The sequence below is a fragment of the Cherax quadricarinatus genome, chromosome 17 (genome assembly GCF_038502225.1).
Source record: "Cherax quadricarinatus isolate ZL_2023a chromosome 17, ASM3850222v1, whole genome shotgun sequence".
Classification (NCBI taxonomy): domain Eukaryota; kingdom Metazoa; phylum Arthropoda; class Malacostraca; order Decapoda; family Parastacidae; genus Cherax; species Cherax quadricarinatus.
In genome coordinates this window covers 37,670,657-37,695,036 of record NC_091308.1, presented here as the reverse complement: position 1 = coordinate 37,695,036, position 24,380 = coordinate 37,670,657, and the positions used below count along the sequence as shown (strand labels likewise).

The 24,380-nt window shown below is 38.5% G+C and overlaps 1 protein-coding gene across 1 annotated transcript in view; it reads left to right on the top strand.

The window, feature by feature from the left end:
• Ddrgk1 (DDRGK domain containing 1) overlaps window positions 1-23,273 on the top strand; it is a 34,203-nt gene extending 10,930 nt beyond the window's left edge. The window contains exons 3-7 of the mRNA XM_053773423.2: window positions 1,676-1,819; window positions 9,979-10,055; window positions 15,528-15,707; window positions 15,963-16,068; window positions 18,376-23,273. Of these exons, the coding sequence (XP_053629398.1) occupies window positions 1,676-1,819; window positions 9,979-10,055; window positions 15,528-15,707; window positions 15,963-16,068; window positions 18,376-18,536 (668 nt within the window). The 3' untranslated portion in view covers window positions 18,537-23,273. The remainder of the gene's footprint in view (window positions 1-1,675; window positions 1,820-9,978; window positions 10,056-15,527; window positions 15,708-15,962; window positions 16,069-18,375) is intronic.
• The last annotated feature ends 1,107 nt before the right edge of the window (window positions 23,274-24,380 follow it).

The window sequence follows — 24,380 nt, the reverse complement described above, 5'->3', positions numbered from 1 at the left end:
TGCTGTCAAGGTACAGACTAAGAATTTTCCCTTGGTTTGTCTTCCAGTTGAAGAACTGTTAATCATTATACTAGGTTGGACATTTGCAGCTCTGTTCCCAAACATCATATAAAAGGTCTTGTCACTATTAAGAACGAGTTTATTGGTAGTCATCCAGGTAACAGAGTTATTGAGAGAATTTGGATTTGAGTGGGAGATGACAAAACTTGTGTCATCTGCAAATAGAACAGGTTTAAATAATTGAGATGCACTGGGAAGATCATTGATGTAATATGAGGAAAAGCAGAGCTGAAAATGATGTCCTGAGGCACCCTTATGTCGGTAGATTGCGTTGACAAAGTTATGTCCTTGATTAAGACATATTAGCATCTGCTGTTTGGGCACGACTTTAGGTATATGCCATAATGTTCTAATTTAAGATGCAGGATGTTTTGGTCAGTTGTATTGAAAGCTTTCCTAAGGTCTATGAAGAGGCCCAATTAGTCTTAAGAGCTGTGTAGAGTAAGTCCAGCATTTTTATAATTGCATAATTTGTACTTTTTCTTGGCCTGAAATCAAACTAGCAGGGACTTAGTATGTTATGAGATACTAGATAAGAGTATACTCTCCTGTGAATTAGTTCTTTGAAGATTTTAGATAACAATGGCAAATTAGATATTGGCCTGTAGTTAATTACATCAGTTGGGTTTCCTCCCCTATGTAATATTGTAATACTGTGGTAACCCATGCTGTGTTAAGCATTTGAGATTTCTAATGATTTGCTGAACAGTGTTGCTACTAGGTCTGCTTCAATTATTTGGATGGCCTAAACAATGATTACCCTTTCCTGGTTATATTTTGTTTGCTGAGAAATTGAGTAAAACTTCAATTTTTTTGCGTGATCAATTCAAAACAAAGGGCAAGTGTTATATAGGAGAGGTATGGGGACAGAGGAAAAGGTGGCATTAATGGCTGGGATCCCTACTATATTTATTTTGGACATTTTGTAATTGGAATTTGTTGAATTTTGTGTAAAATTGGCCACATTACCAATTTTTGGGCACTTGATAGGATAGTTCTGATGATTAACCGGTCAGTTTCTTGTGCTCACTAAATAGAATAGAAGGTATACTAGTGAAATAGTCAGAAATTGGGTTGGTTTAAGTAATGGCATTGGCCTACAATAGGTCCCACGTTGGGCAAAACCAAAAGTGCTCTTCAACCTCCAGCTACACACCTGCATAATTCTGTAAGTTTTCCTTCAAATTTAACATTTTTGGTATCATTACCTTTAGAAAAAAATTCTTTACCTTTTCACAAGATAACATTATTTTTCTTTTTGAACAGTTGCAACACTGGTTATCACTTTTAATTTTGGGCATCATGACAATGGAAATAAGAGGGTTAATTCTGGGCATTGTGACAGTGAAAGAGTTAATTTTGGGTGTCATGACAATGACAGTGTTAATTTTGGGTGTCATGACAATGAAAGGGTTAATTTTGGGAGTCAGAACAATGAAAGGATTAATTTGCAGGATGATGATAGTGAAAGGGTTAATTTTTTGGGCTGTGACAGTGAAAGGGTTAATTTTGGGGAGGCACTACAGTGAAAGGGTTAAATTATAGATGGCTTTTGGTAAGCATTTTTTTATATTATTGATTAAATTATGTTGCATGAACTTTAAAATCATTACAGAACGTCGTGATGAGTCTGATGACGATGATGATGATGATACAGGAGGACTGGGTGATGACATTGCACTTCCAGATGGGAAAATTGGCAAGAAAAAATTGGCAAAGCTTCAAGCTAAGGCAGAAAGACGAGTTCTCAGAGAGGCAAGTTATATTTCATAGTGTATATTTGTTAAGTAATCCTCTAAACTATATTTGTGAGTAATGGTATGAAATGCCCTGTTATTTATTCTCTTACATTGTTGCATTAAAATATGAGACTCTTGTCGGCTGATTTATAACCCAGCATCCTCAACTCCATAAATACAAAGCACCTATACGAAAAACAGTACAGAATGGGTTACATAAGCAGAGACTAAACAAAACGTTACTCGTCAATTCTAACCAGCCTGATAAGAAGGGCTAAAAAATTGCATTATGAGAACAGATTATCCAACTTAAAAGGTGATATAAAAAAGACCTGGAAAACCCTATCAGAAATTCTAGGAACAAAGAAGATATCAGGAAATAGTGCAATTGAACTAACAAAACCAGATGAACCCAAACTCCCACCATCTGAAACAGCAAACAGACTCAATGATTTCTTCTCCACCATAGGAAAAAAAACCTTGCCAATAAAATCCCAAGCTCAAATACCCCACCCAATGACTACCTCACTGGCAACTACCTGAAGACACTGTTCCTAGCTCCGACTAACCTAACAGAAGTCTCCCTTATTATCAACACAAAAAACAAGACAGGAGATTTAAATACCTTACCACCCTTTATATACAAAAAAGCATCACAAGTGCTATCACCAATCATTGCAACACTCTTTAACAAATCCATCGAATCCTCTACCTTCCCTACAGTTCTCAAAATAGTGAGGGTCACCCCGATACATAAAGGAGGAGACCAAACAGACTTGAATAACTATAGGCCAATATCCAACTTACACCCTCTCTCTAAAATCTTCGAAAAATTAATTCATAAGAGAATCTATTCCTACCTCATCTCCCACATACTCATCCCCTGTCAGTTTGGGTTCAGGCCTAATAAAAATGATGCTATTGTACACATGCTAGAACAAATATACACTGCACTCGAGAAAAAAGAAGTCCCACTGGGGATCTTCATTGATTTACGTAAAGCTTTTGATACAGTTGACCATGATTTGCTCCACATAAAACTGTCACACTATGGTATAAGAGGGCACTCCCTCAACTACCTAAAGTCATACCTCAGTAGCAGAAGCCAATATGTGTACACAAATGGAGCAAACTCTTCCTTACAGCCAATTACAGTTGGTGTCCCACAGGGAAGTGTCCTTGGCCCTCTTCTCTTTCTCATTTACATAAACAACCTACCAAATGCATCACAACTACTCAAACCCACACTATTTGCAGATGACACTACATACATCTTCTCTCACCCAAGCCCAGTCATGCTAGCCAATACTGTAAATACTGAATTACAGAAAATATCTACCTGGATGATGACTAACAAACTTACTCTCAACATAGACAAAACCTACTTCATTCAGTTTGGAAAAAGAGCTACAGATGTCCCTCTTAACATAATGATAAACGGATCACCTATCACAAAGCTCACAGAGGGAAAATTGTTAGGAATCCACCTTGATAATAGACTCAAATTTCAAACACATGTACAACAAATTTCCAAGACCGTAGGCATACTATCAAAGATACGGTACTTTGTTCCACAGTCAGCCCTCCTGGCCGTATATCACTCACTCATTTACCCCTATCTCACCTATGGAATTTGTGCATGGGGCTCAACAACAATAAACCATCTCTGACCATTAATTACCCAACAAAAGGCTGCAGTCAGAATGATAAATTCCCACTACAGGCAGCACACTCCACCAATATTCAAAGCTCTAAACCTACTCACTGTACAAAACATCCATACTTATTATTGTACCTACTACATACATAGAACACTTCTTTCTTTCTTTCAACACACCGGCCGTATCCCACCAAGGCGGGGTGGCCCAAAAGGAAAAACGAAAGTTTCTCCTTTTAAATTTAGTAATATATACAGAAGAGGTTACTAGCCCCTTGCTCCCGGCATTTTAGTCGCCTCTTACAACACGCATGGCTTACGGAGGAAGAATTCTGTTCCACTTCCCCATGGAGATAAGAGGAAATAAACAAGAATAAGAACTAGAAAGAAAATAGAAGAAAACCCAGAGGGGTGTGTATATATATGCTTGTACATGTATGTGTAATGTGACCTAAGTGTAAGTAGAAGTAGCAAGACATACCTGAAATCTTGCATGTTCATGAGACAGAAAAAAAGACACCAGCAATCCTACCTTCACGTAAAACAATTACAGGCTTTCGTTTTACACTCACTTGGCAGGCGGTTACTGTCTACCAACCTACTACCTAGGATAGAACACTTAACTTGGATATAAACCCTCCCCTCAAATGTCTCCTTACCAACCTCAACAGAACACATGACCATAACACAAGGCACAGATCACTCTTTGATGTTCCTCGTGTCCATCTCACACTATGCAAAAACTCAATGCACATAAAAGGCCCAAAAATCTGGAATTCATTACCTGTGAATATAAAAGAAACATTGTCTGTTTATAAATTCAAGTCTCTTCTTAACCCTTTGAGGGTTGACAGGTCCTCTCAGAGACTCGTTCTCAGGGTCGGCCAAATTTCAAAAAAAAAAAAAAAATATTTTTTCTTATGAAAAAAGTTTTTTTTTTTAAATATTATAGGCTAAACAAAAAAAATTTATGTGATGAATGATTTGAAAAACCGACAAGTTGAAGATTGAGACACTTATGCAGCATATGGGAATCTTTATTCAGGAAACGTTTCGCCACACAGTGGCTTCATCAGTCCAATACAAAGAGGAAGGCGTAAGGAGAGGAGGAGTATGAGGTAATCAGTCCCTCAGCCTGGAGTCGATGTGTTCAGTCCATCAATCTTGTAGAATGTACAGCATAGGGCCGTAGACGTGGCTTATATACTGTAGTGAGGTGAGGTGAGGCAGGCGGAGGCGGGGTCATAGTGGTACCATCCTCTAGTCGAAGTAGGTCTTCGTCCAAAGGTTGAACAAGTGTTGAAGAATTCTTTGTAACAAGATCCCATGATGCTGCAGTGTCTGACAGTTGTGATGATTGGTTTGAAAAACCATCTAGTTGAAGATTGAGACACTTATGCAGCATATGGGAATCTTTATTCAGGAAACGTTTCGCCACACAGTGGCTTCATCAGTCCAATACAAAGAGGAAGGCGTAAGGAGAGGAGGAGTATGAGGTAATCAGTCCCTCAGCCTGGAATCGATGTGTTCAGTCCATCAATCTTGTAGAATGTACAGCATAGGGCCGTAGACGTGGCTTATATACTGTAGTGAGGTGAGGTGAGGCAGGCGGAGGCGGGGTCATAGTGGTACCATCCACTAGTCGAAGTAGGTCTTCGTTCAAAGGTTGAACAAGTGTTGAAGAATTCTTTGTAACAAGATCTTTGTATTGGACTGATGAACCCACTGTGTGGCGAAACGTTTCCTGAATAAAGATTCCCATATGCTGCATAAGTGTCTCAATCTTCAAAAAAATTTTACCATCAATCCTTACCGAGATATGGAGGCGTGAAGTTGATGAAAAAGGGGGACAATGTAGCAACATTGCCGACTGCCGTCTCCCGGTATTCTTTTATTTACTTTCTTATGTACTAATTTCTATTATTTTTTAATTTTTCTTTTTCCAAGTAACTTTCATGCCCTGTGAGACCAGTATGATCAGTATTTTGTAAGTTTTTTTTTTTTCAATACTACACAATAAGGGCCTAAACACTGTTGTCATTGTTTTGTTTATACAAAATATTTGCACAAACAAACGATATGAAATGTTGTTTATTACTATTTTTCTATAATTTATATACACATATACAGTTACAGGGAATGTTTCTAGAAGTTCTGCAGCCTCTGGAAGTATTTGAAACATGGTGTCATGCACAGTTGTGTTTTACACTCCTCACACATAAAACGAGTGTCTCTGTGTTGTTGTGGGCGTTTTTTTGTATGTGCACAGACGTAACACCTCTTCTGAGCCTTTTTCTTGAAAGCAGTAGCAGGCAATTTTACCAGGAAGCGATCGCCATGCTTCAGACGAGAAGGAAGTTGTTGATAATTTGGTGGGCGGTCTATTGCAGGTGTTCTTCCTTGGTACTTGAATACTATTTGTCTGATGACAGACAAACAGAATTCGCCGTATTGTGGTTTGTTTCTGGTCCTCATCTTATACATATTATAAGCATTGAGCATGGAAATGTCCAGAAGATGGAAAAAGAGTTTTATGTACCATTTATAACTCTTGCGAACACAATCAGCAAACCCAATCTGCATGTCACATTTGTCCACTGAACGCATATTGAAGGTGTAATCAATCACAGCTGCAGGTTTTAGAATGGGTTCATTGCTCTTTCTATGCTGCCTTCCAGTGTCTGCCATTTCATTAGGGTGAACTGATGACAACAGTGTGACATCTCATTTGTCATGCCACCGAAATGCCATGATGTCATTGGCAGCAAACGCCTGCACCTCACCTCTACGAGTGCTGGCGTCAAACCTGGGCATTATTTTTCCAATTTGCACGCACTGTGCCACACACATCCGTCATGTTCACTCGCAAAAAATCACTGCGTGAGGGGCTTGTGTACCAGTTATCAGTATATAATATATGCCCCTTACCAAGGTATGGTTCTATCATTGTTCTAACCACATCACCAGAGATGCCCAATAACTTCCTGGTATTTTGCAATGTATAACTTCCAGTGTACACAGTAATATCCAATACCAGACCACTGTAACAATCACAAAGCACAAACAACTTTATACCAAAGCGTTTCCTCTTGCTTGGTATGTACTGCTTGAGAGAGAGTCTTCCTTTGAACAGAATCAAAGACTCGTCAATTACGTACAAGCTTCCTGAAGGGATAAAAATACATATTGAATTTCTCTTTCAGATACACAAACACATGCCTAATCTCATATAACCTGTCGTTTCTGTCAGGCCTGGTTTTGTCTGAGAAGTGAAGCATACGTAACATTAGCACAAATCGATTCACTGGCATTATATCACTGAAACCTGGGGTTGCAATCAGGCGGTCTGTTGACCAGTATGATTTCACTTTGTGCTTATACACATGTGGCATAAGCATTATTGTGGCATAGAAAAGATACATCTCAGCCACAGTTGCCTCCTTCCACTGGTGTAGACGTGATTTTGGTGAAAGTATTGTGTTTGCCATGGTGTACTTGTAGCATGTGTTGCTTTCCATGACAATACTTTCGATCAGGGGTTTGTCAAAGAATAACTCGAAACATTCCAGTTCAGCGGCATTGTTCCCAAGTGTACAAGATGGCCGTATTCCACTTTGGCTGTCATCAAACTGGTGGGCATTTGGAACAAAATTGCTAGCTTCCTGCCAATCCCAGGTGCGGTCTGCTGGTGGGTACTGGACAGTGACAGGTGGTTGTGGTTGTGGAGGTTGTGGTTGTGGAGGTTGTGGTTGTGGAGGCTGTGGTTGTGGAGGCTGGTGTGGTGGGTGGGTGGGGGATGGTGGCCTTTGTTGTAGATCCGCTGAGGCAGTGGTGTGGGTGGCAGCGTGGGTGGCAGCATGGCCCACTGCTGGTGCCTCACGGCCGTCACCACCACTACCACCACCATGCACATTTTCCATCCCAATTGCAACACTATCATCGTCATTTTCACTGTCTGTTCCTGTTGTACAGCCACGGGATGTACTCCGAGATGTACTCCTTCCCCTTGGGATAGCATATGGCACACTACCAGAGAGCATATATCGTCGTATATACTGACGCTTCACTGGGGAATATTGCACTTCACTATCACTACTGGAACTGTTTTCAAGAGCTTGTAGTTCATAATCACTATCACTATCATCACAAATGCTCACATCTGAGTCTGGGATTTGGGAAAATAGGAGTTTCCTCTTTGATTCTGGTACAACTGAACGTGAACAAGACGGCCCAGCACCAGAGGTGGAAGGCTGAGGGTCGTCTGGGTTTTCCTCACTATTACCGATATTATGGTCATTAGTTTCGGTCAAAACCTCACCAAAACCTTGAAACTCATCTTCACTGGCACTTCCATCTGTATTAGAACTGTCACTGCGGAACAAAAGTGTCCCAATTCGCCGAGGAGTGAGGAACTTCTTACTACGAGGCATGGTGGACATTGTGCAAGACAGGTATACAATACCGACAAGATGAAAGTTAAGACACTTGTGCAACATCTGGTTATCTTTATTGTAAACGTTTTGCCATCCAGTGGCTTTATCAATACAAATTCTTGGACATAATTAGAAAACAGAAGAACTATATACAAAAGATGAGGTAATCAGTCCCTCAGCCTTGGAGGTGGTGTTTACAACACCGTGATTGTAGAGATTCTCTACAATCACGGTGTTGTAAACACCACGATTGTAGAGATTCTCTACAATCATGGTGTTGTAAACACCACCTCTAAGGCTGAGGGACTGATTACCTCATCTTTTGTATATAGTTCTTCTGTTTTCTAATTATGTCCAAGAATTTGTATTGATAAAGCCACTGGATGGCGAAACGTTTACAATAAAGATAACCAGATGTTGCACAAGTGTCTTAACTTTCATGGTGGACATTGTGTACTAAGATGGCGTTCACACAATGCACCACTGGGTCCCAGATTTTTTTTCTACCACACACACTGACCAAACAGACCCATTCTCTCACATCTAGGCCTACCAGCCTTTTCCCGCGAGATTTGACGGCGCTAGAATTTATGCGTACTTGTACGTCAAAAACCCCTGCGCGTAAGCCGTACTAGTACGTCCGAAACCCTCAAAGGGTTAAAAATCACTTACTCACCCACAACTAAATAAATACTGAGTAACTGTATCTCATAAATGTTTAACCTGTGACCCTATCAAACTTTGCTTTTTTTAATTACATTCCATTGAATACACAGCAACTCAGCAAATGACCATATGACCTGTCTTTGAAATACTCATTTGTGCTTAATTGTTATTTGTTTACTATAATTTTTACCACTGAATATATCATTGTTTAGTTAATCCTAAGTTAATTTTAAGCCTGCCCATAATGCTCTGCATACAAGGGGCTTTTGGCATGTTACACTTAACCACTGTATTTCTTTGTACATCTATGTATCATGTCAAAGTTAAAAATAAATAAATGAATAAATAGTATGACTGGCTGTGATAGTCATAGTGGACACCATGAATATAAATAACCAGGATGTAAGTATTACTTTATAAATTAATAGAAAAAGCATAAAATCTAAAAGGACAGTGGTGAAAATGGGTGCATCTTTGGTTCTGGAGACAACTGATTGGGTATTTTAATGTTCATAACAATTACTATAACCTCTTCTCCTGTATATATTACTAAATGTAAAAGGAGAAACTTTCGTTTTTCCTTTTGGGCCACCCCACCTCGGTGGGATACTGCTGGTGTGTTGAAAGAACTACAACAATTGCTATATATTTTTTATCACCTCTGTCAGCATTCTGATTTGTATTCATTAGAAATCAGCACCAAGTATACGCACATGACAGAAGTGTGCAATATTTGGAAACTTTTACTTTAATAGGTTTTGTTTACCGGGAGCTTTGTCAGTCCAATACCAAAGAAGGAAAAATGTGCGTATACATATTATAGTGGAATGGAGGACAGGTGTAGTGTAAGAGGGGCCACCAAGCATAATTGACCTCTGATGTCTGTCTTGCCACCCAAAGATCAGTATGGCTTAAACTTTGGAGATGCGACTCCCAGTTTTTCTCAGCTGTGTTGCTGAGACTGAGAACTAATGAGTCTCAGCAGTGACACTTGTGCAGATCATCCTCCTCCACCTTCAGGATGAGTCTGGTCTCATTTCAGCTCATTCAATGGTCATGGCTATTTCTGTGTATAACACAAGTGTTGCTACCATTATCAATATGACGGGTGTATTTGTGTTTGTTCATTGTGAGTGTAGAAACAATAATACCAAATTAATCATGAATGTGGATTTGATGAAATTGTTGTAAATTTGGTTGAAAATATAAAACTGTGCAGAAACAATTATTGATTAATGCTTTGCATAACACTGAATGATATAGTCATGGGTGCTATATCAGCACTTGTTATTTGACTTGAATATTCCTGCCCATTATGAATTCTGTTATTTCACTTTTTAGAAACATTACATTATCATATTTCTGTATGATGAATATTTAACAGTTTCTGCTATGTCTTGATAAATTGCACATTTTCAGGCAGAAGAACGTGAAAGGGAAGAAAAGAAAGAACGAGCAGAAAAAGCTGCCGAAGACAGACGAAAGGAAGAGAAGCGCGAGGTAATACTCAGTTCTCCTTTGTAGGGCTAGGGGTAACAATACATTTAATTTACTGCTGTTTTACCCTTCTATTAAGTTATGAATGAAAAATATTTTTCACAGTTATACTTTTCTATTATATTGTTGATTCATGTCTTAACTTACAGAGAGTTAGAGGAATCAGTGGGATAAATTAAATTCAAGGGGTAAACAAAATATTCTTGAAAAAAAATATAGTTCAAAATATAAAGAAATAGAATTTAAATATAAATGTAAAGAAATATACCTATATAGTTATAGGTAATACATATTTTAAGAAAAAGAGGATAAATAAGTATACAAGATATGATGTAGGGCAAAATGACAGTAGTTTGTTGGATTATGTATTGGTAGATAAAAGACTGTTGAGTAGACTTCAGGATGTACATGTTTATAGAGGGGCTACAGATAGATCAGATCACTTTTTAGTTGTAGCTACACTGAGAGTAAAAGGTAGATGGGATACAAGGAGAATAGAAGCATCAGGGAAGAGAGAGGTGAAGGTTTATAAACTAAGAGAGGAGGCAGTTAGGGTAAGATATAAACAGCTATTGGAGGATAGATGGGCTAATGAGAGCATAGGCAATGGGGTCGAAGAGGTATGGGGTAGGTTTAAAAATTATTTTATTTATTATCACACTGGCCGATTCCCACCAAGGCAGGGTGGCCCGAAAAAGAAAAACTTTCACCATCATTCACTCCATCACTGTCTTGCCAGAAGGGTGCTTTACACTACAGTTTTTAAACTGCAACATTAACACCCCTCCTTCAGAGTGCAGGTACTGTACTTCCCATCTCCAGGACTCAAGTCCGGCCTGCCGGTTTCCCTGAATCCCTTCATAAATGTTACTTTGCTCACACTCCAACAGCACGTCAAGTATTAAAAACCATTTGTCTCCATTCACTCCTATCAAACACGCTCACGCATGCCTGCTGGAAGTTCAAGCCCCTCGCACACAAAACCTCCTTTACCCCCTCCCTCCAACCTTTCCTAGGCCGACCCCTACCCCGCCTTCCTTCCACTACAGACTGATACACTCTTGAAGTCATTCTGTTTCGCTCCATTCTCTCTACATGTCCGAACCACCTCAACAACCCTTCCTCAGCCCTCTGGACAACAGTTTTGGTAATCCCGCACCTCCTCCTAACTTCCAAACTACGAATTCTCTGCATTATATTCACACCACACATTGCCCTCAGACATGACATCTCCATTGCCTCCAGCCTTCTCCTCGCTACAACATTCATCACCCACGCTTCACACCCATATAAGAGCGTTGGTAAAACTATACTCTCATACATTCCCCTCTTTGCCTCCAAGGACAAAGTTCTTTGTCTCCACAGACTCCTAAGTGCACCACTCTTTTTCCCTCATCAATTCTATGATTCACCTCATCTTTCATAGACCCATCTGCTGACACGTCCACTCCCAAATATCTGAATACGTTCACCTCCTCCATACTCTCTCCCTCCAATCTGATATCCAATCTTTCATCACCTAATCTTTTTGTTATCCTCATAACCTTACTCTTTCCTGTATTCACCTTTAATTTTCTTCTTTTGCACACCCTACCAAATTCATCCACCAATCTCTGCAACTTCTCTTCAGAATCTCCCAGGAGCACAGTGTCATCAGCAAAGAGCAGCTGTGACAACTCCCACTTTGTGTGTGATTCTTTATCTTTTAACTCCACGCCTCTTGCCAAGACCCTCGCATTTACTTCTCTTACAACCCCATCTATAAATATATTAAACAACCACGGTGACATCACACATCCTTGTCTAAGGCCTACTTTTACTGGGAAAAAATTTCCCTCTTTCCTACATACTCTAACTTGAGCCTCACTATCCTCGTAAAAACTCTTCACTGCTTTCAGTAACCTACCTCCTACACCATACACTTGCAACATCTGCTACATTGCCCCCCTATCCACCCTGTCATACGCCTTTTCCAAATCCATAAATGCCACAAAGACCTCTTTAGCCTTATCTAAATACTGTTCACTTACATGTTTCACTGTAAACACCTGGTCCACACACCCCCTACCTTTCCTAAAGCCTCCTTGTTCATCTGCTATCCTATTCTCCGTCTTACTCTTAATTCTTTCAATTATAACTCTACCATACACTTTACCAGGTATACTCAACAGACTTATCCCCCTATAATTTTTGCACTCTCTTTTATCCCCTTTGCCTTTATACAAAGGAACTATGCATGCTCTCTGCCAATCCCTAGGTACCTTACCCTCTTCCATACATTTATTAAATAATTGCACCAACCACTCCAAAACTATATCCCCACCTGCTTTTAACATTTCTATCTTTATCCCATCAATCCCGGCTGCCTTACCCCCTTTCATTTTACCTACTGCCTCACGAACTTCCCCCACACTCACAACTGGCTCTTCCTCACTCCTACAAGATGTTATTCCTCCTTGCCCTATACACGAAATCACAGCTTCCCTATCTTCATCAACATTTAACAATTCCTCAAAATATTCCCTCCATCTTCCCAATACCTCTAACTCTCCATTTAATAACTCTCCTCTCCTATTTTTAACTGACAAATCCATTTGTTCTCTAGGCTTTCTTAACTTGTTAATCTCACTCCAAAACTTTTTCTTATTTTCAACAAAATTTGTTGATAACATCTCACCCACTCTCTCATTTGCTCTCTTTTTACATTGCTTCACCACTCTCTTAACCTCTCTCTTTTTTGTAATGTTAAAATGTTCAGCAGAAGTTTGTGGTTACAGGAAAGTGGGTGCGGGAGGGAAGAGGAGCGATTGGTGGAATGATGATGTATAGAGAGTAGTTAGGGAGAAAAAGTTAGCATATGAGAAGTTTTTACAAAGTATAAGTGATGCAAGGAGGGAAGAGTATATGGAGAAAAAGAGAGAGGTTAAGAGAGTGGTGAAGCAATGTAAAAAGAGAGCAAATGAGAGAGCGGGTGAGATGTTATCAACAAATTTTGTTGAAAATAAGAAAAAGTTTTGGAGTGGGATTAACAAGTTAAGGAAGCCTAGGGAACTGATGGATTTGTCAGTTAAAAATAGGAGAGGAGAGTTATTAAATTGAGAGTTAGAGGTATTGGGAAGATGGACTGAATATTTTGAGGAATTGTTAAATGTTGATGAAGATAGGGAAGCTGTGATTTCGTGTATAGAGCAAGGAGGAATAACATCTTGTAGGAGTGAGGAAGAGCCAGTTGTGAGTGTGGGGAAAGTTTGTGAGGCAGTAGGTAAATTGAAAGGAGGTAAGGCAGCTGGGATTGATGGGATAAAGATAGAAATGTTAAAAGCAGGTGGGGATATAGTTTTGGAGTGGTTGGTGCAATTATTTAATAAATGTATGGAAGAGGGTAAGGTACCTAGGGATTGGCAGAGAGCATGCATAGTTCCTTTGTATAAAGGCAAAGGGGACAAAAGAGAGTGCAAAAATTATAGTGGGAGAAGTCTGTTGAGTATACCTGGTAAAGTGTATGATAGAGTTATTATTGAAAGAATTAAGAGTAAGACGGAGAATAGGATAGCAGATGAACAAGGAGGCTTTAAGAAAGGTAAGGGGTGTGTGGACCAGGTGTTAACAGCGAAACATATAAGTAAACAGTATTTAGATAAGGCTAAAGAGGTCTTTGTGGCATTTATGGATTTGGAAAAGGCGTATGACAGGGTGGATAGGGAAGCAATGTGGCAGTTGTTGCAGGTATATGGTATAGGAGGTAGGTTACTGAAAGCAGTGAAGAGTTTTTACGAGGATAGTGAGGCTCAAGTTAAAGTATGTAGGAAAGAGGGAGATTATTTCCCAGTAAAAGTAGGCCTTAGACAAGTATGTGTGATGTCACTGTGGTTGTTTAATATATTTATAGATGGGGTTGTATGAGAAGTAAATGCGAGGGTCTTGGCAAGTGGCGTGGAGTTAAAAGATAAAGAATCACACATAAAGTGGGAGTTGTCACAGTTGCTCTTTGCTGATGACACTGTGCTTTTGGGAGATTCTGAAGAGAAGTTGCAGAGATTGGTGGATGAATTTGGTAGGGTATGTAAAAGAAGAAAATTAAAAGTGAATACAGGAAAGAGTAAGGTTATGAGGATAACAAAAAGATTAGGTGATGAAAGATTGGATACCAGACTGGAGGGAAAGAGTATGGAGGAGGTGAATGTATTCAGATACATGTATTTGGGAGTGGACGTGTCAGCGGATGGGTCTATGAAAGATGAGGTGAATCATAGAATTGATGAGGGGAAAAGGGTGAGTGGTGCACTTAGGAGTCTGTGGAGACAAAGAACTTTGTCCTTGGAGGCAAAGAGGGGAATGTATGAGAGTATAGTTTTACCAACGCTCTTATATGGGTGTGAAGCGTGGGTGATGAATGTTGCAGCGAGGAGAAGGCTGGAGGCAGTGGAGATGTCATGTCTGAGGGCAATGTGTGGTGTGAATATAATGCAGAGAATTCGTAGTTTGGAAGTTAGGAGGAGGTGCGGGATTGCCAAAACTGTTGTCCAGAGGGCTGAGGAAGGGTTGTTGAGGTGGTTCGGACATGTAGAGAGAATGGAGCAAAACAGAATAACTTCAAGAGTGTATCAGTCTGTAGTGGAAGGAAGGCGGGGTAGGGGTCGGCCTAGGAAAGGTTGGAGGGAGGGGGTAAAGGAGGTTTTGTGTGCGAGGGGCTTGGACTTCCAGCGAGCATGCATGAGCGTGTTTGATAGGAGTGAATGGAGACAAATGGTTTTTAATACTTGACGTGCTGTTGGAGTGTGAGCAAAGTAACATTTATGAAGGGATTCAGGGAAACGGCAGGCCGGACTTGAGTCCTGGAGATGGGAAGTACAGTACCTGCACTCTGAAGGAGGGGTGTTAATGTTGCAGTTTAAAAACTGTAGTGTAAAGCACCCTTCTGGCAAGACAGTGATGGAGTGAATGATGGTGAAAGTTTTTCTTTTTCGGGCCACCCTGCCTTTGTGGGAATCGGCCAGTGTTGTAATAAAAAATAAAAATACGTATTTCAAAAGTTGCTTAACATTGCCTAAAGAGGCTTTCCTTTGAGTTTTCTGGAGCTTTCTTCTGTGGTGGATTAGGTATGTCCTCACAAGTGTTGCATACTCAAGGCTTGCTCATATATGTGTGGTGAAAAGTAATTTGAAAGTGTCTGCTCAGATTTCTGAACATTATCCAGTATACTACTCATGGTGTGAAGTAGTGACATTGTGAAATTTAAACCAATTCTAGAGAGTCGAAGATGCTCATGCTTTCCATATTACATGGAATGAAAACCTCTTATGCCCTTCCTTCACTTTCTGTAATTTTCATTATAGTAAGAAACTTTGGCTGCACTGCTCATGTTATTCCTTTTGTATGCTTAGGATGGCAGGTTTGGTATGATGTCTGCACCTGGGTCCAGGCACATGTATGTGTGCATCATTGTGTTTAGATATTTTTAATCTGTTATTGTAGGCTGAAGAGGAGGCCAGAAAAGAAGAGGAGGAGCAGAAGGCGAGGGAGGAGAAGGAACGTCGTGAGCAGGAGGAGTACATGAAGTTGAAGGCTGAGTTTGAAGTGCAAGAGGAAGGGTTTGAAGAAGCTGCAGAAGATAAAAGGCAGAACCTTCTAAATGAGTTTGTTGGTTTCATAAAGGTACATGCCATGATATAATTTTTGTTTTGTTTGTGCATCAACTTATTGAATGTTTGACTTACTGCAGTGAAAACAAGTTAACATAAGTTGACATATGAGGTATTGCATGACAAAGAAGAATTAACACCACCATGGCCAACTTCTGAGTTATTAAAATAACTGTTTTTTTAGTTTTTTTTAATAGAATCTCAATTGGTTTGTCATGTTTTTAGAGATTATCAGTGCAGAAGACAAAATTAATTCTATATTTTTCAGAAAGACAAGGTTGTTGTATTGGAGGATCTGGCTGCCAGGTTTAAGTTGAAGACTCAGGATGTTATTGACAGGGTCAAAGAGCTACAAAAAAATGGGGTACTCACAGGTAAAAAAGAAAAAAATTCTTTGTGATAGATCATTGTTATTAATAAAACACACCAGCTGTCTCCCTCCAAGATAGGGTGAGGCAGAAGAGAAAAGGGCACACATTCATCATCATTCATTCAATCACTATCTTCCCACACTTCAGATGACTTTGAACTGGAACATCCCCACCCCTCCTTCAGATTGCAGTCACTTTACTTCCCACCTTGAGGACTCATATCTAGCTAACCAGTTTTTCCCTGAATCCCTTCATAAGTGTTACCTTGCTTACACTCCAACAGCACTTACTATGTGTACGAATGGTATATAATACCGACAAGATGAGATTAAGACACATGTGCAACAGATGTTGCACATGTGTCTTAATCTCAGCACTTACTATGGCCCTGGACTACATGTAGATGTCAGTACATTTTTAGTATTAGTAAGTGGCCTCCTATACTCATTCCAAACCCAGTACTATTCTTAGTAGAATTGTTAGGTAAATATTTCAAAGGATTCTTTAGCGATGTTACCTAACATTTATTTTATCTTTAAATGTGCCTTTCTTTGTTGTAGCTAGATTAATTGCATTAAGTACTTTGTGTGTCTCTTTAGAACATGAATGCAAAATATTTTCTGGTTGAAGTATGGCGTAATCAACAAGGAAAAAAAAAAAAAAGACACATACAGTAAAGGAGACCTGTATTAGTAGGATGTTTCATGTACATGAGGTTTTATCAAGAATACACTTGATAAAGCCTCATGTAGGTGAAATGTCGTAGTCTACTAATGGCGCTCTCCCTTTGCTGTGTGTCTTTACAGCCTTTTCTGTTATCAAATATTGATGACCAAAAATTTACTGTACAGTGTACAGTTTGTAAACTGAATGAATTATTATTATTATAATCATAATGAAGCACTAAACCCATTAACTGAGTAAAGCCAATGGAAGGTACGTAATTACCACAAAATTAGGCAAGATTTATTTCATACATTTGAAGAGCCCCTGGTAATGTAGAGTAATTAGTATAGACTAAAACTGGAACTTAAAAGTACTTGACACAATACACTTGTATAGTTGAGTTCAGTGGTAGCTTAATTTATTTTTACATAAAAGATCATGGGCTGCAACTGTGCCTCTCAAAGGCTGCGTGCAGTCCGTGGGCTGTAGGCTGTGCATCCCTGCTTTTGAAGAACGCTCTCCAGGATATAGTCAGGTTCAGTCTTTGTGCATTTACACAGTTGTCTGTACATTATCTCATTCATTTACATTGTTGTACATTAGCTCATTCATTTACATGATTGTACATTAGCTCATTTATTTACACAATTATCAGTACATAAGCTCATTCATTTACACAGTTGTCTGTACATTAGCTCATTCATTTACATGGTTGTACATTAGCTCATTTATTTACACAGTTGTCTATACATTAGCTCATTCATTTACATGGTTGTACATTAGCTCATTCATTTACATGGTTGTACATTAGCTCATTCATTTACATGGTTGTACATTAGCTCATTTATTTACACAGTTGTCTGTACATTAGCTCATTCATTTACATGGTTGTACATTAGCTCATTTATTTACACAATTATCTGTACATTAGCTCATTCATTTACACAGTTATCTGTACATTAGCTCAGTCATTTACATACCTTTACCTTTGATATACCTTTGAAGAGTTTTGAGAGCTTCTCTCTCTGAGCCCGGCCATGGGCCAGGCTCGTCTGGTGCTTGCCTGGTCAACCAGGCTGTTGCTGCTGGAGGCCTGCCACCCCCACATGATTGTCTGTACATTAGCTCATTCATTTACACAATTGTCTGTACATTAGCTCATTCATTTACATGATTCTGTACATTAGCTCATTCATTTACATTATTGTTTGACCATAAGCTCATTCATTTATGATTGTCCGCACATTAGCTTATTCATTAGCCAAGTTTTTAATTGCATCTTCCTTATCAGTGAATTTTATCCATCAGGGAAGATTTGTCTGTAGTCGTGTGCAAAACTTGCTTCATACAAACATACAGTTATGATTATAAAAGTGTAATGAATGCTTGTTAGAGCTGAAGGATATCCCACATGTAGAGAGAAAAACAGAAATGACAATGAAACTGTATATCATGACTCCCAGCCTTATTTGTAAACACACACAAAAAATTAGGATGCTATGAAAGACTATGTGAGATAAAATATGGTAGAATTTCATTATATACTGTACAGTATGTGAATAAATGTTGAAAGACATTTCCATCATGAATACCTTTTCAGTATGTTCAGAATTTTGCAGTAATTTTCACATTTTTATATTGCAGGTGTGATTGATGACCGAGGCAAATTTATTTACATCAGTAAAGAAGAGCTTGAGGGTGTGGCAAAGTTCATCAGACAGCGTGGGCGGATCTCCATTGCTGAACTTGCAGAATCCTCAAACACATTGATAACTCTCACTCCAGAAACATCAGGTGCAAGCTAGACTGCTGTATTCTGAAACAGTCACTACTTGCTAATTTTATTTTTTTTTGTACTTTTTTTAATCACATTGACTGTTTACCATCACTCATTCAGTAACTTTCTTGCCAGAAGTGTAAGGAAATCACAGTTTAGAAGACTCTCTGAACTGCAACTTTTTCTTTAATTTTTTTGAATACAGAAAGTAATGAACTCACTATTTTGTACAGTAAATATGCATCCTACAAAGCTATAATGTCAATGTTATATAGGGATGTTGTATTTGTAGTTTCTGATCAGCAAACTTGTCTTAAAAAGCATAACTCATGTAGTATGAAGCATAAAAATTCAAAATAAAACATTCTCCTCAGTAAATACTGCTGTGAATAACAAAAAGGCACAATACCGTGACTGGAACAATACACAAATAACCCGCACATAAAAGAGAGAAGCTTACGACGACGTTTCGTCGTGACTTTGTCAATGGTCCAAGTCGGACCGAAACGTCGTCGTAAGCTTCTCTCTTTTATGTGCGGGTTATTTGTGTAATACTGCTGTGATAAGGACTAAATGACAAATTTTTCTAGAGTTGTTTTTCATTTTTATTTTTTTCTGATCTACATGTTGATTTAAGCAGCTTTTGTGTCTTAGCTCATTTATTTTTAAGTAGCTTGTGGACAATGGATGGCTGACCTTTCTTGTACATTGATTACAGTGGCACCCCGGTTTTCGTCCTTAATCCATTCCAGGAGGTCAGTTGAAATCCGAAATGGACACAAACCAAAGTAACATTTCCATAAGAAATAATGTAAATTCATTTAATCTGTTCCAGACACCCAAAAATATTAAAAAAAAATATATTTCATAGAGAATAACTATAATTTTACATACAGAAAACAATGAGAAATAAATATAAAGCACTGATTTTAATGGATAAATGAACATTTAAATCACTATTACATACCTTTATTGAAGACTCTTGTTGGCGTATGGAAGAAGGCGAGGAGGGGAGAGAGAGAGAGAGAGAGAGGAGAAGTTGTTTGGAAGGGGAATCCCCCTCCATAAAGACTTCAGGTATCAAAGCCCTATCCGGGGTTACTTCCCTTCTTTGTCTTTAACTGACACTAGTACCAGCTTGAGAGTCACTGCACCCCTGTTGCACAAAAAATTTGTCCAGAGAGGCCTGTTTCTGGCGTCTCTAAGATTTGCCTAAAATAGGACAAGACATTGTCATTGAATGTGTTGCAGAAATGGCTTGCAACAGTTTTGTTAAGGTGATAATTCTCTGCAAAACTTTGCAACTCATTCCACTTTGCACATGTGTCCTTAATCAATGAAGAAGGCACATTCTCGGCAGGATGAAACTGACTGTTGATTTGGATTTCCCATACGTCCTGGCGAGCTTGGCCACACGTACGCCACTTTCATATTTTGATACGAAAGTGAATTCTATCATGTTCCTTACCTTTACCTAAGGGCTGGCACTCTGAACTTTCTTTGGCCCCATGGTGGCTTATTTCACAGTCGCACTCCATAAACAAGCACCAAAAGCAGTGGATGAACGCGCAGAGTATTATTTACTCGACTAGTGACAGAGGCAGACTGAGTCAGGCGATGGTGTCCTGGGCTGGCAGACGTGTCTGATACGGATAATTTCCAAGTTGATGTATGAAACCTGGAGTAAAAATTTTCCGAAAAAAGTATTCAGAATCTGACGAAAACTGGAGTTTTACTGTATTCTGTACATATTAAAAGGTTTATGTAACGCTTAAAAACTGGTCATTTTTTGTAATTGTTTATTATTATGAACTATGTAAAGAAGATGATTTTGTTGGCATGAGCTCTAATCTGCATTATAGCAGACAAACGAAAAATCCCTACACCAGTGAGGCTTCAACACCGAAACAAAAACTTTCTTAATTATTCGATTGTATCCTTCCCTGATTGTTATCCTAAACAATAATATTACATGTTCTTTTGAACCCACCTGAGTTTTAAGGTAGTGTTTAATTCTTATACTCTTCACTCCTGCTTCAGCTTGCATTGACATGAATGAAGAACATGTGATTATGATTTTCCTGAAAACTGACTGGTGAATGAAGAACATGTGATTATGATTTTCCTGAAAACTGACTGGGGTTGGAAAATGTGTAATATATGGCATCATAATAGTGGAACCTGGTCCCTTGAAATGGGAGTGCCTTGATGCCAGTATTGGGATCTTTATCCAAGGAAATGGAGTTATCCTCCCTTGCTGTAGATCAAACCTGATTGTCTCCCAGTCTCCAGTTCTCACATCACTGTTTTTGAACCCAAAGTGTTGCAAGGGTAGTATGCATGCTTGCTATAACTTGGGTAAGAGGTTTACCTACATGATTGTGTTCACATTATTTTTTGCATTCACAAATTGTGAAATTTCAGATTTTTATTTCTTTCTTTCTTTCAACACACTGGCCGTATCCCACCGAGGCGGGGTGGCCCAAAAGGAAAAATGAAAGTTTCTCCTTTTACATTTAGTAATATATACAGGAGAAGAGGTTACTAGCCCTTTGCTCCCGGCATTTTAGTCGCCTCTTACAACACGCATGGCTTACGGAGGAAGAATTCTGTTCCACTTCCCCATGGAGGTAAGAAATAAACAAGAACTAGAAAGAAAATAGAAGAAAACCCAGATGGGTGTGTATAAATATGTTTGTACATGTATGTGTAGTGTGATATAAGTGTAAGTAGAAGTAGCAAGACATACCTGAAATCTTGCATGTTTATGAGACAGAAAAAAGGACACCAGCAATCCTACCATCGTGTAAAACAATTACAGGCTTTCGTTTTACACTCACTTGGCAGGATGGTAGTACCTTCCTGGGTTGTTGCTGTCTACCAACCTACTACTATAAGATTTTTTATTTATCTTAATATATATTGTTTTCAATTTCTGTTTTATATATACTGAATGTTAGTTTATTATTTTGAAATATTTTAATTTGTTCTAGGTAGTAGGGTGCTCCTAGGTAGTAGGTTGGCAGACAGCAACCACCTAGGAAGGTACTACCGTCCTGCCAAGTGAGTGTAAAACAAAAGTCTGTAATTGTTTTACATTATGGTAAGATTGCTGGTGTCCTTTTTTGTCTCATAAACATGCAAGATTTCAGGTACATCTTGCTACTTCTACATACACTTAGGTCACACTACACATACATGTACAAGCATATATATACACACTCCTCTGGGTTTTCTGCTATTTTCTTTCTAGTTCTTGTTTATTTCCTTTTATCTCCATGGGGAAGTGGAACAGAATTCTTCCTCCATAAGCCTTGCGTGTTGTAAAGAGGTGACTAAAATGCCAGGTGCAAGGGGCTAGTAACCCCTTCTCTTGTATAAATTACTAAATTTTAAAAGAGAAGCTTTCATTTTTCTTTTTGGGCTACCCTGCCTTGGTGGGATATGGCCGGGCTGTTAAAAAAAAAAAATACAAGATTTCGGGTACGTCTTGCTACTTCTCCTTGCACTTTGGTCACCCCACACATATATGTACAAGCCTGTATATACACACCCCTCTGGGTTTTCTTCTATTTTCTTACTAGTTCTTGTTCTTGTTTATTTCCTCTTATCTTCATGGGGAAATGGAACAGAATTCTTTCTCCATAAGCCATGAATTGCATAAAGAGGTGACTAAAATGCCGGGAGGAAGGGGCTAGTAACCCCCTTCTCCTGTATAAATTACTCAATTTAAAAAAAGAAACTTTTGTTTTTCTTTTTCGGCCTCCCTGCCTCGGTGGAATACGGCTCGTTTGTCGAAAGAAGATTTTAATTTGTTTAAACAATTTTGTTTTCCAAAGCCTAAATTTTTGTTGTAGAGGACATTGTTGTATTCCTAAGAGCACAGAACTATGTGATCCCTGGTTCAAGGTTAATAATAATATTTTTTTTGCTACAAGTACTTGTGCAAGGTATACAAGCCTAACTGGCATAAATGACATATGTACTACTATATAGAAAGCCTCTTATTATGCAGAGCATTTTGGTCAATTTTGTCCTGGGATGCAACCCACACCAGTCGACTAGCACCCAGGTACCCATTTTACTGATGGGTGAACATAGACAACCGGTGTAAGGAAACATGCCCAATGTTTCCACCCAGCCGGGAATCAAACCCGGATCTTCAGCGTGTGAAGTGAGAGCTTTCGTTACCGGACCATAGAAGTGATTAAGTACAAGTGAAATACATAGTGCATATGGAAAGGTAAGATGTTGAAGTGTGGATGGAAAAGGAGAAAAAATGAAAAGCATTGTTTGGGGTAGAGAAAACAGCACAGATCATTAAAACTATAGTTTAAGTGTAGCCATGTAATGTTGGATTTATATAGTGGCTTAATTAAAGTCTGCTTTCCTAGAAAATACAATTTAATTTTGAATAAGGAATGTTACTTTTTTTTTTACTTGTTCTTGTTGCACAGATGATTTATTCATGCATGCAACTTTCAAACTATTTTTAAATAATTTGTTATTTCTTAATTTCTAAATTCTTTCAATTATTTATTTTATGACTACTACTGGTCCTAATTTTTTTTGTTACAAATTTTGTACTATACCTTGGCATTAATTCTATTCCCTGTATACTGCATTTAAGATGTCAAATTTTTCACCGGTTAAATTTTTCTACTTTAAAGGATGTAATAATAAAAATATTCAAGGTATATTTTTATATGGAGATGTCAAAATTGTGAATTTTGTATGATTTGAATAATGATCATGATTTCATTAATGATGGATTATTTACCTACTTTTGTAATATGGTATATTGTCCTTCAAAGAATAAAAAAAGGCCTGGATGCTGGTGAAGGGTTCTTGATTCAAGGAATTAAAGCCAGTTCTTTTCGTAAGATAAAACCTGATTGCCTCCCATTTCCAGGGCACTGTAAGTGCAAAACCTTAAGGGTTTTGCACTTTCCATCAAATAATAATGATAATTGGTATATACATTGCTAGGATGTATTATCAATACCAAGTCACAGTCAGCATTTACTTACCTTTGGTGTTTGGCTAAAATTATGCCTCTACTCAAGTTATGAGGGCCAGGGCTTTTCATAGGAGACACTGAATTTGAAGAGCTTGGCTTCTTTCAGAATTTTTTATTTCCATGCAAGTTTACAATGTGGTTGACATTGTAGGAAGTATATATATATAGGTAGTTTACAGTGAGGGTTTACAGTGATTTGTAGAGCAAAGAGAGCCACTATCATGCTTTGGCATTACAGGCAGTCTAAACTTAAGAGATTACTGAATACTTAACACTAGATGTACAAAACAGTTTGATCAGGTTGCACTAATTATACGATACGTTATACTTATGTCAAATATATGTTATTCAACATTTGCATTAAAATATGAGAATTTATTGTACTCTGAGCATTTACTTTTGGGGGCTCTGAGGCTAGGGGAGTAACACAGTGAGCAATTATAATTTGAGGCAGTGGAGGGTGATTTGGTAGCTTTGTTGGTAAGGTTAAGTACTGAGTATTTAGTTTTGGGTGAGTAGGTGGTTTTTAAGAAGAGTCTTGAATTGATATACAGACAGGGTTCCTTTGGTATTCACAGGTAAATTATCACTACGTATTAGTCATGTTTACCATGCAGTAGGAGTGCTGAATGACTCATACAAGCTTAAGGTTTTTTTTTTTGTTATGTTACACACCATTTTTTTTATTAACACATAGGCAGTTTCCCACCAAGGTTGGGTGGCCTGAAAAAGAAAAACTTTCATCATCATTCACTCCATCAATCTTGCCAAAGGCATGCTAACACTACAGTTATAAAACTGGAACATTAACACCACTCATTCATTTTGTGCAAATCAAATAATAAAGTTGAA